The sequence below is a fragment of the Eptatretus burgeri genome, chromosome 1 (assembly GCF_056783735.1).
Source record: "Eptatretus burgeri isolate ZD-2024b chromosome 1, Ebu_testis_v1, whole genome shotgun sequence".
Taxonomy (NCBI): Eukaryota; Metazoa; Chordata; class Myxini; order Myxiniformes; family Myxinidae; genus Eptatretus; species Eptatretus burgeri.
Genome location: NC_140961.1, coordinates 151,887,662 through 151,904,869, shown reverse-complemented (window position 1 = coordinate 151,904,869; position 17,208 = coordinate 151,887,662). Strand labels below are relative to the sequence as shown.

General features: G+C 41.4%; 1 protein-coding gene across 2 annotated transcripts in view; it reads right to left on the bottom strand.

Moving 5' to 3' along the window:
* Positions 1-601: 601 nt before the first annotated feature.
* Positions 602-17,208, bottom strand: part of LOC147035759 (extracellular calcium-sensing receptor-like) — a 57,059-nt gene continuing 40,452 nt past the window's right edge. The window contains exons 6-7 of one of the 2 annotated variants that reach the window (XM_085847285.1): positions 14,603-14,989; positions 602-1,075 (exon numbers count right to left, since the gene is read on the bottom strand). In XM_085847285.1, coding sequence (XP_085703411.1) covers positions 14,903-14,989 — 87 coding nt within the window. In that variant the 3' untranslated portion in view covers positions 602-1,075; positions 14,603-14,902. The remainder of the gene's footprint in view (positions 1,076-14,602; positions 14,990-17,208) is intronic. The other variant, XM_085847295.1, reaches the window with a different exon arrangement.

Here is a 17,208-nt window from a genome sequence, read left to right as displayed (position 1 = left end):
GTAAGTACCAGTCTATGACTGCTTGTTTGTTTGTTTGTCGTGCTGCTCCTCCTGCAGTTTTGGGCTGATTACATCCAGATTTGGATTAGCATGACCCCAATTAATGTATTGGGATGTTTTATCTTTGTCAGTGGTCTTGGGGGGGGGAGGGGGGATGAGGAATGGATGCAAATTATCCATGTAAATGGGTATCATGTCGCATCACTTACAGGTGGGGGAGGGTATTACAAGTCTTCACCATTTACAGTGCAGTATTCCTGTCCTCACAATTACCAGTGCATTGAGGTGTTTTGAATTATAATCAGTGGATATGTACTTGCGTCATTAATATAACTTCATGGGTTATTTATTTGTTTTGCCTACATTGGAGCTGTCAGTTGCCTATACACTGCCCAACTAAAGGTATACTGTAGAAGAACGTGTTGCCTGCTTGGAACAAGTTTGCCCATCAGGTGGGTATTCTGCTAGTGGTACTTAATGATATTGATGTGACACTATCCTTCATGAGCCAAAGTCACTGCAAGTAGCAACATTAAAACCACAAACACAGATCGTGGATTGTCATGCATATATTATTGTTATTGCATAAAAATTACAGCTTAATATTTAACTTTCAATAAAGCATAACATTTAGGAATGAAAAGAGGGACCAAAAGACTGTAAGCTGTCGCTGATATAGCAAACATTTGTGTACCAACATTAAACTTTCCCTGCGTACTGCTGTAAGCAGGCAAAAATGCTGCAAAAACAATAGAGCACACAAGCATGGAAAATTTAACAAACTTTGGGTCATCAAAAGACAAGTTCACGCTGTGATGTCTTTGCGCAATGAAAAAACAGACGATAACTTGAAAACCCAGGAATGCAATAGTACAGCCAGCCCAGAGAACATGCATGCCATCACAGGTGATAACGATCTGACCAGGTTGAACAAAATTGTCACGGACAGGAAGAGAAGAGCCAACTGAGATCCAAAGAGTGCAGAAAACCAGTTGAACCGTCAAACAAACAATCCAGCTGAACCCCAGCGATTCATAATTCACACAGGACAACCTGAGAACTTTGAAGCATTTCCCTGAAAAGTAAAATCCATCATCAATGAAAACAGTGACGATACATGTACTGATAAATCGAAATAACATTATAAGATTGTCAATATGGACTTGGAAGATGTTCATCTCTACTGATAAATGTCAGTGTGTGTGTCTGTCTGTCCGTCAGTCTGTCCATCTCCTCCATAACTCAAAAATCATGAAACCTCGCAGCCTGAAACTTTGCATGCATACCAAGAGAACTCCAAGGGAGTGCATATCGAGTGAAAATTGGGTGTTTTAGTTATTAAAACACCCTTGTTGAAGATAATTAACGACCTTATTTAATTCTATCCTTGATCGGGCATATTCTCGGAAAACACGCTTTTGATGGGGTCTTAAGGCACATCCTGGGTTACCTCGCTGGAGTCTTAATTTGTCATTAAGTGACAAATTAAGACCTGCTAAACAATGCCTTGAGATGGAACAGGCTACAATGGTTTGTTGTAGATAAAGTGGTCAAAATGTTTTTTTTTTCACTTTCCTTACTCATTTCATCGAATGCCTGATCATAATTCCTCCGAATCGCTGCATGCATCACCTTTGTAAGTGGTTAGTTTAACTACTTTAACTACCTTTGTAAGTTTTAGTTTAACTACCTTTGTAAGTTTTCAACTTTGGAGCTTGGAGTGACTTCATGCATTACATGATGCAATTTTCCTTGATCGACAATCACGGAATAATTAAAGTAGATCATCGAAGTATAATTTGAGTTGGAGGGTTGGATCATGTGGACCAAATAAATCTAAATCTGGAGTGAAATCTGAAAATGCTAAGAAATTGGTGATGTTTAGTTTTTGCAGGTATGTGCCATTACCAATCAGCTTAACATCATTTGTCAAGCCAGCCGTTCCTTATTAACCATTTCGTTAGAGTGCTTGCTTGAGTGCTTAAGCCACTTGCACAGTGCCCCACAGTCAAGAGCAGTGCAGTTCCTGTCCCGCTCGAGATGTACAGTCGGCAGTTGCTACAAGGCCGAGGTACGCATGGGTAAATTTGGATCTGTAAAGGGACTCTCCGTGGATGCATGTGCATGCCAGCATCTTTAGTTATGGGCGTCGTGGTGACAAAGTTTCGTCCCGTATCTTATGGTGATGATGATGGGTGGTGGAGGTTTTAACTTTTAACCTCAGCAGCATACGAGGGATCACGTTTTCCTTTGTCCTCGTGATTGTTTCTAAAGTAATTGGTTATTTTATATGACTCGGGTGTGCTTAAACATGGTTATATGGTTTATCTTTGTGAGTATCAAAGCAAAATATATTTGATTAGATCTGATTTCCAAGCCGTTTGCTGTCTTAACGTGTTTTTTAAATTAGAGTCAATGTTTTTTTCCACCCGTCACACGCTGCTATAAATATAGAGTAATGTTTATGCACATCTCCCAGACATGTCTAGCAGGCAACGTTGGTTTTACCCTGCGCTCACAAAGCGAAAAGCAGGGTTAAGCGATCAGTAGCATATGTACACATGGAGCATGACGTATGTACGTATGGCATATGTCGTGTCTGCAGTTTGTTAAGAGCATACATCAAAAACTGTTCATCAGAGGAAATTAAAACTTTACCACATGTTATATGACCATGTGATATAGCGATCACTCTTTGAGGTCAACATAGGTGAAAGGTCGAATCGGCCAATTTTCTAAAATCCTCAATTTTCATCCAATTGACTTAAAATTTGAAGAGGATTTGCATATCAAGTCACTTCATTCAATCACCCACGATTTTTGAGGTCAACATAGGTCATCAGGTCAATGTAGACAAAATTGATAAAATTGTCGATTTTCATCTGATTCACTTGAAATTTGAAGACAATTTGCATATCAGGTCAGTGAATTCAATCACCAACAATTTTTGAGGTCAATATTTGTCCAAAATTTCTAAAATTCTCAATTTTCATCGAATTGACATGAAATGTGAACAGCATTTTCATATCAGTTCAGACGAATTTCACCACCAATTGTTTTTGAGGTCATTATAGGCCAAAAGTTCAACATAGGCGGAATTTCTAAAATTATCAATTTTCATCCGATTGACTTGAAATTTGAAGATAATTTGCAGATTTGCTCATTGACGTCAACTACCAATTAATTTTAAGGTCAACTTAGGCCAAACGGTCAACATTGGCCGGATTTTTCTAAAATTGTCAATTTTCATCTGATTGACTTGAAATTTGAAGATGATTTTCATATCAGCTCACAAAATTCATCCACCAATTTTTTTTTGAGGTCAACATCAGCCAAAAGATCATCGGCCAAATTTCTGAAATTGTCAATTTTCATCCGATTGACTTGAAATTTGACCAGGTATTTCATAAAAATGACCATCATGTGCCACATGCTATGGCAACCATATTGGATGAAAGAGTAAATCTTTGCAAATCTTCATCAGATAAAACACTCAACCAATCAATGCAAAATTTAACTAATTGATCAACTACCCATGCGAAATATGGTTTGATAAAGACGATGTAATCGGTCACGGCGTCTGGCAGCCATATTGGATCAAAGAAAAAAAAACCATCAAACACCAAAAGAGATGGCTTGCACCAAGTACTTCTGAAGACCGTGCAGGGTATGTATTCTTTGATTACCATCTCATTTTAATTTGTTTCTTGAAATTCCCTCAAAACAAGGGTGAAAGCTTCTCAATGTGTCTGGGTTGTATAAAATACGTACTGCAGTCGGTAGTCACACTGACTCCAACTGCCAATTACTGAAAAATTGCTGATATTGGCCAAGCACTAATATACATATATATCTTCTTCTTCTTGTTCTTCTTTCGGCTGGCTCCCGTTAGGGGTCGCCACAGCAGATCAACCGTCTCCATTTCGCTCTATCCTCCACATCTTCCATTGATACTCCAACCACCCGCATGTCCGCCCTCAGCGTATCCATGAACCTCTTCTTTGGCCTTCCTCTTCTCCTCCTGCCTGGTGGCTCCATTTTCAACATCCTTCCCCCGATATACTCCGCTTCCCTCCTGTGCATATGTCCAAACCATCTCAATCTCGCCTCTCTCACTTTATCTCCAAACCGTCCTACCTGCGCTGTCCCTCTAATATACTCATTTCTTATCCTATCCATCCTCGTCACTCCCAACGAGAATCACAGCATCTTTAACTCTGCCACCTCCAGCTCCGCTTCCTGTCTTTTTGTTAGTGCCACCGCCTCCAAACCATACAACATAGCTGGTCTCACTACCGTCTTATATACTTTCCCCTTCACTCTTGCAGCTACCCCACTGTCAAAAATCGCTCCTGCAACTCTTCTCCACCCACTCCATCCTGCCTGTACTCTCTTTTTCACTTCTCTCCCACACTCTTCGTTACTTTGGACCGTTGAACCCAAGTATTTAAACCCATCCACCTTCCCCACCTAAACTCCTTGCAACCACACCATACCACCACCCTCCCTCTCATTTACGCACATGTACTCTGTCTTACTCCGACTGACTATCATTCCCCTTCTCTCCAGTGCGTACCTCCACCTCTCGAGGCTCGCCTCAGTCTGCTCCCTACTCTCCCTACAGATCATGATGTCATCCGCGAACATCATAGTCCATGGAGACTTCTGTCTGATCTCGTCCGTCAACCTGTCCATCACCATTGCAAACCAGAAAGGGCTCAGAGTCGATCCTTGGTGCAATCCCACTTTTACCTTTATATATATATATATATATATATATATATATATATATATATATATATATATATATATATATATATATATATATACAGTCGTGTGTGTGTGTGTGTGTGTGTGTGTGTGTGTGTGTGTGTGTGTGTGTGTGTGTATGTGTGTGTGTTGTTCATGCAGCATATCATTTTCTCTCTGCCAGCTCCCCTCCACCCACCCTCCTCTTCTTCTTCTTCTTCCTCTCTCTCTCTCTCTCTCTCTCTCTCTCTCTCTCTCTCTCTCTCTCTCTCTCTCTCTCTCTCTCTCTCTCTCTCTCTCTCTCTCTCTCTCTCTCTCTCTCTCGACATGTTCAGGTGGTGATCATATTTGGATCTTCCTTTCCGGACCTATCTGGATAGTGTTTGTGTCCAGTTGGTGTTATCTCTTGGTGATGTTTGTATCTGGATGTGTCCAAGTTGTGTTTATGTCCGGGTAATGCTTGTCTACGGGTGTGTCTGTGTTTGTCTCTGGATGTGCCGGGCAGTGTTTGTCTCCGGATAGAGTTTGTCTCCGTACCTGTCTCGGAGTTGTTTATCTCCAGATGGTGTTTGTCTCTGTACCTGTCCGGACCGTAGTTTTTTTCTCCATACTTGTCTGGTCGGTGTTTTGCCAAGACACGTCTGGGCAGTATTTATCTCGAGACGTGTCTGGGCCTTATTTATTTCCAGATGTGTCAGGGTGGTGCTTATGTCTCAATGGGAATTTGTTTTCAGATGTATCCAGGCGTTTTTCGGCTCCAGATAGCTTGTCCCTGAATGTGTCCAGGCGGTGTTTGTCTTTTGGTAGTGCTTCTCTCCAGACAATGTTTATCTCTGGACGTGCCCTGGCAGTGTTTGTCTCTGGGCTGTGTTTATAGTATGACCAGTAGAAAATGGATTTCACACATTATTTTGTTTCCATCGTCACTGTTATTCTGTGCAGAATCCTTTTGATGAGACAGTAGGAATCGAAATTATCGCTTCACCGCTTGTCTCCCTTCCCTTCCTCTCACCTCACACTGCCTTCCCTTCCCCCACCCCTCTCTCCCCCTCCCCCCCACTCTTATTGTTCCCATCAGTGAAGCGACTGGTCGTATTTACTAGTTTTCAATACTCAAAACACGCTGCATACAAGAGTTGTCCATTGTTGGTGATCAGGTAAATCAAGGAAATGTTGGAAAAGATTGGAGGCAATTGTGGTCTTTATTGACATGGGTCGGATGAGGGTGATGGTTCTGAGCCAAAGCTCAGCTGAGACAATTTACTAATATTTCCCAGTTTTCAAGGAAAATTCTCAGAAATCAACAGTTTCCTCGACAAAAGCAAAATCAATGTAAATCAGTTTTTAAGATGCTGTTGCCATTTTTTACGATTTCTAAAGGATGAATGAAAAAGTATCCAAATTTCCTCCTATTAAGCACCTTGTCAATTTTTCCAATTTGTTTATTATCCCCCATAATTAATAAGTTCCAGAATTATCAATAACAATCGAAAAATAAATAATTTTCACTCATTTTCACTTCCAAACAAGATGACATCAATTTCTCCTTTTGATAGAGTTGGCTCATTTTTCAGAACCTTGTGGTTTTCACCACTGCCTCAGCCAAAACATATTCACTTAACAGTTGGGAAATTCTAATGATGTGGCAAGGAAACAACGGGGAATATTTTATTTCAAATAATCTTTTCCTAAAATAAAAAGAGTGAAAACTAATTTCTAAAAAATAATTTTCGCCAGTATTGGTTGTTGTTTCATTGCTTGGAATGTGATGTCATCTGCTTCTGTCATGCGCATGCTCATTTGTGCTTTTGTCATACATATGATGTTATTCCTGGTCGCTTTGATTTCCATGTGCTCGTTGTGTTTCATGTAAACTGCCAATAAAGCTCGATCTGTTCACAGAAACAGCATGCTGTGTGTGATCCGATGGATTGAGAACATAATAAGGTCAATCCCAGCTAACTCACATGGTGGCAGTGATTTTGACCCTATGTCCAGCCTTTCAGCTGACCAAAAGTGTTGCAGCCAAAGGCCTCCTGATTCTTCATCTTCACAACCTCTGACGGACCACCCAGGTGCTTACAACCTGAGTAGCATCTGTCGACCTGGTTTCTGTGAGTAACATTTTTATCTACATCCACGCCGATGGCAAATTCACATTGGCCCCTAAACAGTGGTGCCTTACTAAATCAGAGACGGTTATTTCATTCAAAAACTGGAAACAAAATCTCCATTACACGTTATCCCGAGACATGAGTTTCACTCCTTGTCTTACGACTGGCTCGCAATGGTTCAAGAAAACGAGAACACCTCTCCAGAGCTTCAATGATGATGGTGAAGATATCACTCATGGCAATAGGCACACAGCTCAACTAAAATTCAATGTGTTGGAGATGATGCTCAGTGAAAAATCTAATTATTGCCTAGTCATTGCACGCAAACAAATTTGTCCGTGATTTTATCTCCTTAGATAATATATGGCAAAACATCTTGCATGCATTTCGGTTTTCAGTTGACTGGCGCACATTTCCAAGATTTTTCTAATGTCCGTTTAGAACCAGAAGACCATCCATAAGGCTTGTACCAGCACTTAGCAGCTTTCATTCATGACAATCTTCTGTGCCATGATGGATGCATGTCGCACCATGGTGAAGTTCCTGCAGATGATCAAGAGCTAACTCCATTCCTCAAAAATGTTGTCCTTCTCAGCTGACTTCAACTAATCCAGCCGACGCTGCCTTAAATAGTCAAACATCTTTATGGTACTGAACTGCGTTCTTGTGCATTGGCTCCCATTAAAACAGAAATCTCCCTGGCCGGCCCAACAGTCCTTGTTAGATGAAATACATTCCGGTGAAGACACAACAGTCAAGCAGGCCCATCTTTCTAAAAGACAAAAGAGACCTGCCTTTCCACAAATAATACCTCCACCTAAATCGAAATATAAACGTTCACAGCGCTCCCCAAAATGCTGCCCTTTATGTCACCAAACGCAATGTGCGGAATGCCATTTTCTCAGTAAGTGCAGCTACCTCCCTGAACAAGATCGCAATATATATGGCCAAAGCGAGACAGATATCTAATATCTTAGACACCTCTGACGATGACGAGGAAGTGGGAGACCCGATCAGGGATTCTCCAGATGACAATGACAAGTCAAATAAGCCAGTCACCTTACGTCGACACATTTTACTGTCACTACACTATCTGTGCCTTAATTGACAGTTTTGCCACTGGAAACATGATGAGCCTATCAACCGCCAAATGTCTTTGGCTACCCATGAGAAAGAACTCTCAGTCAGCACACGAGGCTGATGTCTCCTTCCCACTCACAGTGCTCAGTGAAGTCATTTTTTTTATCATGACTCGTGATGATCGACAGTTTACCTTCAAAGGCCTTGTTGTTGAAAACCTGGATGTTGATGTCCTTGCAGGAACACCTTTCATGGAGCAGAATGACTTTTCTGTTCACCAAGATAAACGCCACATCATCATCAATGATAGGTCCATATACCAATATGGCTTATCAGATCAGATTTCTCTCCCACTCACCATGCAGTTTGGCGTATCCATTTGCTACGTGCCCTTCCACAAATTGTAACTATATGGCCCAGTGAGTACATCGAGTGAAACCTCCATGACAAGTTGTCTGATTCCACATATGCCCTTGAACCTCACAGTGACAATCTGGCTCATCGTATTTCAAGTGAAATATGGCTTTCCCTAAATCTCATATTGAGCATACCTGGCAAGATCCGTACTGTCAACTTGACCGATGAGCCTTAAATTGATCGATCTCTTGAACACTTTTGTCAAAATTGGTCCCATCTTTATGCCTTCAAACATCACCAGTGAGACTAGTCCCCCCCCCCACACCAAGATTTAACTCAACCCAAAGAAAACAGCCCCAAACATTTACACTGCCAATGTCACACTCGATCCAAACAATTCCTTTCCCCTTGATATTAGAAATACATTTCAGACCCTCCTCCAAGAGTATGATGATGTCTTTGACCCCAGGCCCAAAGGTTATAATGGTGCATCTGGTCCATTCCAACCAGTAGTTAATATTGGTCTTGTCCAGCCCCCTCAATGTAATGGTCGCCTACCTTTGTACTCTCACAGCAACCTCACAGAACTATAATGCAAGTTTGATGAACTAGAAGATATGGGTGTCTTCGTTAAACCGGAAGACACAGAGTCAACGTGGAGTACCTCAACCACTCCTTCTTAGTGAAAAAGTCGAGTGGCGGTTCAGACTGTTCACAGCATTTGCCGATGTTGGCCGATTTAGCAAACCCCAGCCTTCCTTGATTCCCGACGTCGATTCCTCTCTTCGAAAAATTGGGAGGTGGGAGCATATTATCACGACTGACTTGACTAATGCCTTTAAATCAAATCCCTCTTTCTAAAAAGTCAATGAAGTACCATGGTGTTGCGACTCCATTTCATGGTGTTAGGGTCTACGCCCAATCCACTATGGGTATGCTTGGCTATGAAACGGCACGAGAAGAACTTACCTGATCTCACGACAGATCTCTCGGTATATCTGCATGGGAAATGTGGACACAACGTGACCAGTTCACTAACCACCAAATTCCAATCTTGAATCAGAACCTTATCTGATAGAAGCATGCCCAATGCTCCAGGAAACATACTTATAGTGAGAAGTCCAACTCCCCATCAACAAAACGTTCTGCTCCTCCAAAAGTTCATGTTGGAGACCTGGTGTACTTATACTTGGATGGATCCAAGTCTTGAGCACGAGATCGTTACCTGGTTGTGTCTGTGGATGGAAACTGGTGCAACATCCGTAAGTTTGCTGGCTCTCCACTCCGATGCTCATCATATCGTGAACTACAATCTGAAGGTTACATGGTACCCACGTGGACTACACCAACCATCCTGCATCTGCACAGAGCCTACTGTGATGATTCTCCATGTGTGGAAGGTGACATGAGGGGCCACCGATTGCTCCCCTCAATCCACCCCACATACCTCCCATTCTCTTCATTCCAGCTGAAGATGTTCTGCTCCAATTCCTCCTCCTACAGTTCTACCCTCCATGATTGATCATCCTGTGATTCCCAGGTTCAGCGCCATGGTGATGACAGCACGGCAACCATGTCACCTATTAGGAGGTCAGGACATCTACGTTCATGACCCAAACACTTGGATGACTACATTCTTGATGGATGAGTGGTTGCATATGTGTCAATGGGGCAGAATAATCCCTAGGTGCCCGAAGACAGTCTCGTCAGTGATGGCGCCTTTCCTCTTAACCTGGCATCGTAGGTCTACTACCTTCAGGCACATATACAAATGCTGTTCTGGTTTACAGTTTTTTTTGTGATGTCCCAGCAATGCAGTATTATTTAATGGTTTGACTGAATTTTCTGGTGTATATTACCAATAATTTACATTGCTTCTCCATCTTGATATATCACATGTGCATGTTGACTTGTACGAGGTAATGAGAAATGTTAGTTGAGCAAAGTGAAGTTATTTTTCCAAGGAAAGAAAGTAGCCAGGCCAGTATTGGTTGTTGTTGTTGTTGTTGTTTTATTGCTGAGGACGTGACGTCATCTTCCGCCATCCCACCCATGCTCTTTTGTGCATTTCTCGCATGTGTGATGTTCTTCCGCTTCGCTCTTTGATTGCAAACAGCTACCAATAATGCTCGATCTGTTCACAGAAACGGCATGATGTGTGTGATCTGATGGATTGAGAAAACTATAAGGTCTATCTCAGCAAACTCGCATTGAAATAATCTTGTTTTATTATAAGTATGATCTGCACCCAAAGGGGCAATCTAATTGAGGACAGGATGAAGCTGAAAGAGAAAAGATGATTGCAAAACAGATGATAAAAGAAGTACCGAAAAATAATTATGTTAATTAAGGCAGAATTGGGGAGAAATCTGCATGGAAGGATGAAATAAATTATTAAGAGAACATATCGGAAGAAGCAGAAACCGCAGCTGAGAAGGGAGACATGGCAACAGTTTATAATATCTCCAGATAGTTAACCAGACAGAAGAGTGAAGGGCAATCCAGGAAAAGACAAACAAGGACGTACATGTACACTCAATTTAGAGAGGGAGCAGATGGAAAATGGGCAGAACACTCCAAGGAGGTTTTGAATAGAGTTAGCAATGACAGACAAGATGATATAGAAGAATCGACAGGAACAGATGTACCATTTGACATGGAACCAATCAAACAGTCTGAAGTGTATCAATTTACAGTACAATATTCCTGACCTCACGTTTTCCCGTGCAGTGAGTTGTTTTGAATTATACGCATTTGGTATGTTTTTGCTTCGTGCACATAACTTCATGAATTTATTTATTTTTCCCTACGCAGAGCTGCCAGTTGCCTATATGCCACCCAAATAAAGGGATGCATCAGAAGAAAATGTTGTGTTCTTGGAACAACATCGCCCATACGGTGGGTACTCTTCAAGTTAACTTTGAAAAGACGTTCGAGAGTGTGAATAGAGAGGCAATGTGGAAGTTACTGAGAGTATGGAGTATCAGCTAAATTTGTACGGATGATAAGGATCACATATAGTAGATATAAGTGTGGTGGAATTTGCAACAATAATTAATCATCTCAATTTACAAGGGTCAGACAAGGTTGTATGTCGTCTCCATTACTACTTTTTTTGATGTTGGACAGGGTGTTGCAGAAAACAACTGAGCAGAGAAGGAACAGGATACCATGGAAGAACTAATTCGAACAGCTTGAGAACTCTTCTTTGTAGATGACATCTGCCTGAGGCCGCTGCCTTAAATAGCATGCAGGATAAAGTAAATAGTTTGTTGGAGTATGCAGTGCAAGAGGGGCTGAAAATTAACATAGCTAAAACAGAAAACATGAACATACTTGCCACACCCATCAACAACAACATCGTGTGCAACAATTAACAATTAGAAGTTCACAAGTTTACATATCTAGGATCCATGTTACCATATCAGGAGGGGCAAATGCATATGTACTGCAATGCATGCAAAAGGCAATGGGTGCATTCCTGAGATGCAAGGAAATTTGGAAATCAAAGAAATATATCAGAAAAACTAAGATGATGATCTTTGACAGCAATGTGAAGTCAGTCCTCCCATTTGAAAGTGAATCTATAAAAATTACTGAAGATATAACAAACTTGAGTGTTTTATCGACAGCAGCCATAATAAAATCTGGAGAATCTTCTGGTCTGACAGGGCTAGTAACAAAGAGTGTGAAGGGCTAAAATGGAGAAAAAAATCATCATATGAGAGATCAAAATTAGGAGGAGGAGATGTATTGGTCAAGTGTTGCACATATTAGATCAAGGTATACTAAAAGGAATCAACATGCTGGGCACCTGACAGAAAGAGAAGGGTTGGGTGGTCAAGAGAGACCTGGCAACTTACCGTAGAGAATGAAATGACAGGAATGAAGATCACCTGGAATGAAATTCGAACATGGACCCAAGACTGATGAAAGTGGAAAACGTTCATAAGAAGCTTCCTATGCCAGGTGGCAGGAGTGGAAAATAAGTAAATGAGCAACATAAATATGGTGAATATAAGTCATTGTGATATCTGTAATAATGATTTCCAAGACTACAACATGCACTTACAATCAAGGAAACATCAAATAAAAGTTGGAATACGTCCTCCTTATGAAAAGGATCATTGTGATGTCTGCTTAAAGAATTTGTACAAATACAATGATAACAAGCTCGAGTGAGCTAAGATCCTCGTCCACTTAATGATGACATCATAAAAACGAATATGACGTCATTGTGATGTATCAGATTTGCGATAAATTATCTGTGCTAATGCCCGGCTTGATTCCCGCAAACAAAATTCAAACAGCTTGCCGAGTTTCGGAGATAATGGTATAGGCGATTTCCATTCGCGGCGATATTATGACGTCAACTTTTTTTCTAGGAAGAATTTCCAAAATCGGAGATGGTTACTGGCTGCGCGTGGGCTTTCTGCATATACATGGAAAGTTTCACGAAGATCCGATGAAAACTCTGGGTTGTGAAACAAAAATGTCCAAAATTGGAATGAAGTCATAAAAATTGATATGACGTCATAGTGACGTATCATATGTGCGGTAATTCATCTCTGCTAATGCCCTGTTCGATTCCTCCATACAGAATTCAAAAAGCTTGCCTAGTTTGAGTTAATTTTTAGGCGATTTCCATTAGCGGAGATATTTTGACGTCATAACTTTTTTATAGGAGGAATTTTCAAAAATCGGAGATGGTTACTGCCTGCGCAGGGTATTTCTACCAATACATGCCAAGTTTCAGGAAGTTTCGATGAAAACTGTAGGCTGCGAAACAAAAAAGTCCACAAAAAGAAGCAGAAGAACAACAACTTGAGTAAGACTTAGAGATCCTCCACGATTTTCTAACAATATTATGAAAGACATTAAAAACTCATATGCCTGGGGTTTGCTTAATGGTTCGGGTGGTGGGCTTGGGATCCTAGGATCCTGAATTCAAATCCCCCTTGGAGGTTGAATTAATCCCATGTGGGGTTGACTCTGTTTGTCATCCTTCTGAGGTCAGCAAAATGAGTGCCAGCTTGCTGGTATCCCGTGTTGTCATGGTAACCTGTCGAGGATTGTGCCCAATAACCAAGGAGACTGCTTAGGCAGCACCAACGCTCTGCGCAGAGTATGGTCCCAATTGAATGGAATGGATCATTGTGGAGGAGATTTTAAAATTCAAATTAAATAATTTCCAATAACTTTTTTATTTCAAATTTTGAAAATCCCCTTTCTTTCCTTCCAACTCATCAGGATTTCACAACTGTCACTGGGATGTTCCAACTGTGTTGTATGTCTGATTGAGGCAATGCTGAAGACCAAAATATTCTGGGAAACCTGCTAACACAATCATAGAGAGGAAGTGAGTGAGGCAAACTGAATGAAGTGAAAATGGTCGAGTGATTTATTGACCAATTTGTCTGAAAGGGCAATTGTTAATTGTGTATTGTGTTATTGATAATGATGGAAATTATTATGGGTTTAATAAACAAATTGTGAAAATGGACAATGTTCCTGAAAAGAGAGAATTGTGATCCTTTGTGATACTTTATAATTCTTCCTTTTGAGATTGTAAAAATGACAAAAGTTTCTTATAAAAAACCGGTAATTATTCGTAAAACTGCCTGGGAAAAAATTTCCTTAACTAGTTTTTTGGTCCAGAAAACTGTTGATTGATTTTGGGTAAATTTGTTTCTTTTTTTTTGTTTCTGTGAAAGAAACAAAACTGTTGCTTTCTGGGAATTTTCCCTTGGATTTTTCCCTGCGAATTTTCTGGGAATTTTCCCTTGGATACTGATAAGTATTGCTCAAATCTCAGAAGTGCTCCAGCTCATAACCCCTGTGATCACCATACTTGCATGCTATTTAATTAATTAATCAGTATTTACTTCTCTTCTGTGATGCCCTACCTTTTCTTCCATTAATACAATGTAACTTCACATTTACATTCTGGCTTAACATGAACATACGTTTTTGGTTTCAGTGAATAGTAATGTTGAGCTTTGATTTTGTTCTCACAAGAGAAGAACTTGATACTTCCTGTCTAAAAAAAAATTAAAGAACAGTTTTTCCACAAGAATATTTCAATATGTGATGTGATGTGTGGCATGATGAAGAACCATTTCTTACCAACCTGCAATGGAAACTGCCACTTCGTTGCCACACTGTGTATAATAATATTGAGGCTACTCTTTGAACAATAGTATTAAGGATCGGATAGAGTATTTCAATCATTGTGTGTGTGTGTGTGTGTGTGTGTGTGTGTGTGTGTGTGTTTCGTAGCTTCCAAAATGTTTTGTTCTCACCCTCTTGTGTTCGGAGCAATCTAACAGAGCTTCTCATCACACAGATGATGCACAATGTAAGGAGTAAGCAAGCTGTAGGTTCTCGCAACCGGCAAGTGAAATGTGTGGGTTTTCCCACAAAAAACACACTGATTGCAAAGCAACCCGATAGGAAAAACAACAAAAGACCATTTGAGTATTTACAATCTTTCAGCAGTGGAGAAGTATTATGCAGGTACACGGCTACTCCAGTAGCAATGGTCACGACATTTCCCAAAAAGGCAATGGAAAGCAAAGGGATTGCAAGTGAGTCAGAGAAACTCAGGTAATCCTCTGGCATTGGTACACAGGTGTTCCTCCACTCATTAGACCACAGGTCTTCTGGGCACTGATAGCAATCTTGCGAGTCTAACATAGCATAAAGAGCAGTATAATGATTGAATCTGAGATGACATTGTTAAATGCACATCTTTAAGGCAGCTTGTGTTTCAATTCAACAAAACACAGTGTGCAACTTGATCCTATTTATTTGATAAAATTTAGCAAAACTTCCATGATTTCCTTTAAAGAGCTCCAGATAAACTATGGAATGTGTTGGCTTGCCTTCCTGAGGTATATATATATATATATATATATATATATATATATATATATATATATATATATATATATATATATATATATATATATGTAATATTATTGCAAAGCAACAATGTTGTGAAGATCATCAGGGTGGGTCATGGCTCAAGACCACACTGCTAAGTCCAATTAACATGGCTTAACTAGGAATTAAAATCCATAGTTTTGGCGTTTGAGTTTTTTATTCATTCGTATTGTGGGTACTGATTATTAATTGGATGTAAAAATGCAATTTATAATAATGTAAAAAAAATGCAAAACTAACAGAGTTTAGTGCTTTGAAAAAGACTTAAAAAATATATGCTGGGAAAACTAGGAGAGGTCAGAATACACACATTCCTCTGAAGTCATAAATAACCTTGCAAAACCTTATCGATCTGATGACCATCTGAACCCACAATATTTCCCCCCCCACACCCTTTCCTGGGGCTATAAGCAAGCTCCAAAACAGATCAATTATCCTTCTATATTGCAATTTTAAAGTTGACAAAGTTCCATCTGTTCTCAAGACACACCCTGGTGAAACTGCATATATATGTACAAGATTCAATGTGGAGTGGCATCTTCTGTCAGGTCTGTCAGGTCAGGTTCGATCTGTGACCTGCTACAGGTACCATGTAAACCTGTACTAACCTGTTCCATGGTCGGGTTGTCGGCGACTAAACCGTCTCCCCAACCAGGTTTTCTGGTGAGGAGGGTGTTTGGATATGGACACCCAGCTGAGGGAGCTGAGGCGTAAAACTGTACGTGCACTGAGGGTGGACAAGGAGGCCTATGTGCGAGGAATCTGTGAGGGGGTAGAGCATCACCTGTGGACAGGTGATTCTCGTCCTGCTTACAGGGGAATTCGCGCATTACGTTCATCCAAGCCCTCCCTCGGAGCACTGCAGTTCGAGCAGAGAGTGGTAGGCTCTTGACAGAGGAGTCTGAAGTGAAGGCCCGCTGGGCCGGTTACTTCGAGCGGTTGTACCAGGCTGATCCCCCAGCTGTCGAGTTGGACATCAAGGGTGTTACAATCCCTGTTGCTGACCCTCGAATCAACTGTGGTCCACCTTCGCTTGTGGAAACACGGGCTGCGGTGAACCAGTTGAAACGGGCCAAAGCTCCAGGGATCTGTGGCATCCATGCCGAACTTCTCAAGGCTGGTGGAAATGCTGCACTCGTGTCGTTGCATGCAGTTTTGTGCTCTGCCTGGAACACAGGCATCATCCCAACTGATTGGAAGAGGGGCCTTGTTGTCCCTCTCTGGAAAGGGAAGGGTGATCGCCAAGACTGCAACAACTACCGAGGGGTGACGCTGCTCTCAGTGCTGCGCAAGGTCTTTGCTCGGATAATTCTTGATAGGGTTCGCCACCATCTGCTTGAGCACCAGCGTCCAGAGCAGTCAGGCTTTACACCAAAGAGGTCAACGATTGACCGTATCCTTGCCCTTCGTGTCCTCACCGAACGCAGACGAGAGTTTCGGCAGGGGCTGCTTGCAGCCTATGTTGATCTCTGTAAAGCGTTCGATTCAGTGAATCGGGATGTCCTCTGGAGGATTCTTGGTCTTCGTGGGGTGCCACCAAAACTGATCGATCTGATATCTGAACTCTACTCTGGTACTGAGAGTGCTGTGATGTGTGGTGGTACCATCTCTGACTTATTTCCAGTTGTTACTGGAGTTCGTCAGGGATGTGTACTGGCCCCCACACTTTTCAGCACTTGCATGGACTGGATTTTAGGGAGGATGTCAGAGAGATCAAGTTGCGGTGCATCGTTTTGGAATGTCAAGATCTCGGACGTTGATTTTGCAGATGATGCAGTCATCTTTGCGGAGACTTTAGACATCCTCTTGGGGGCCCTCGAGGTGCTGAATGAGGAGCCGAGCCGCTGGGATTATGGGTTTCTTGGGTCAAAACTAAGATCCAGGCTTTCGGTGACATCTTGGATGCTGCTGTCCTGTCTGTGTCTGTTTGTGGTGAGGATGTTGAGGTCGTGGAGAGATTCAC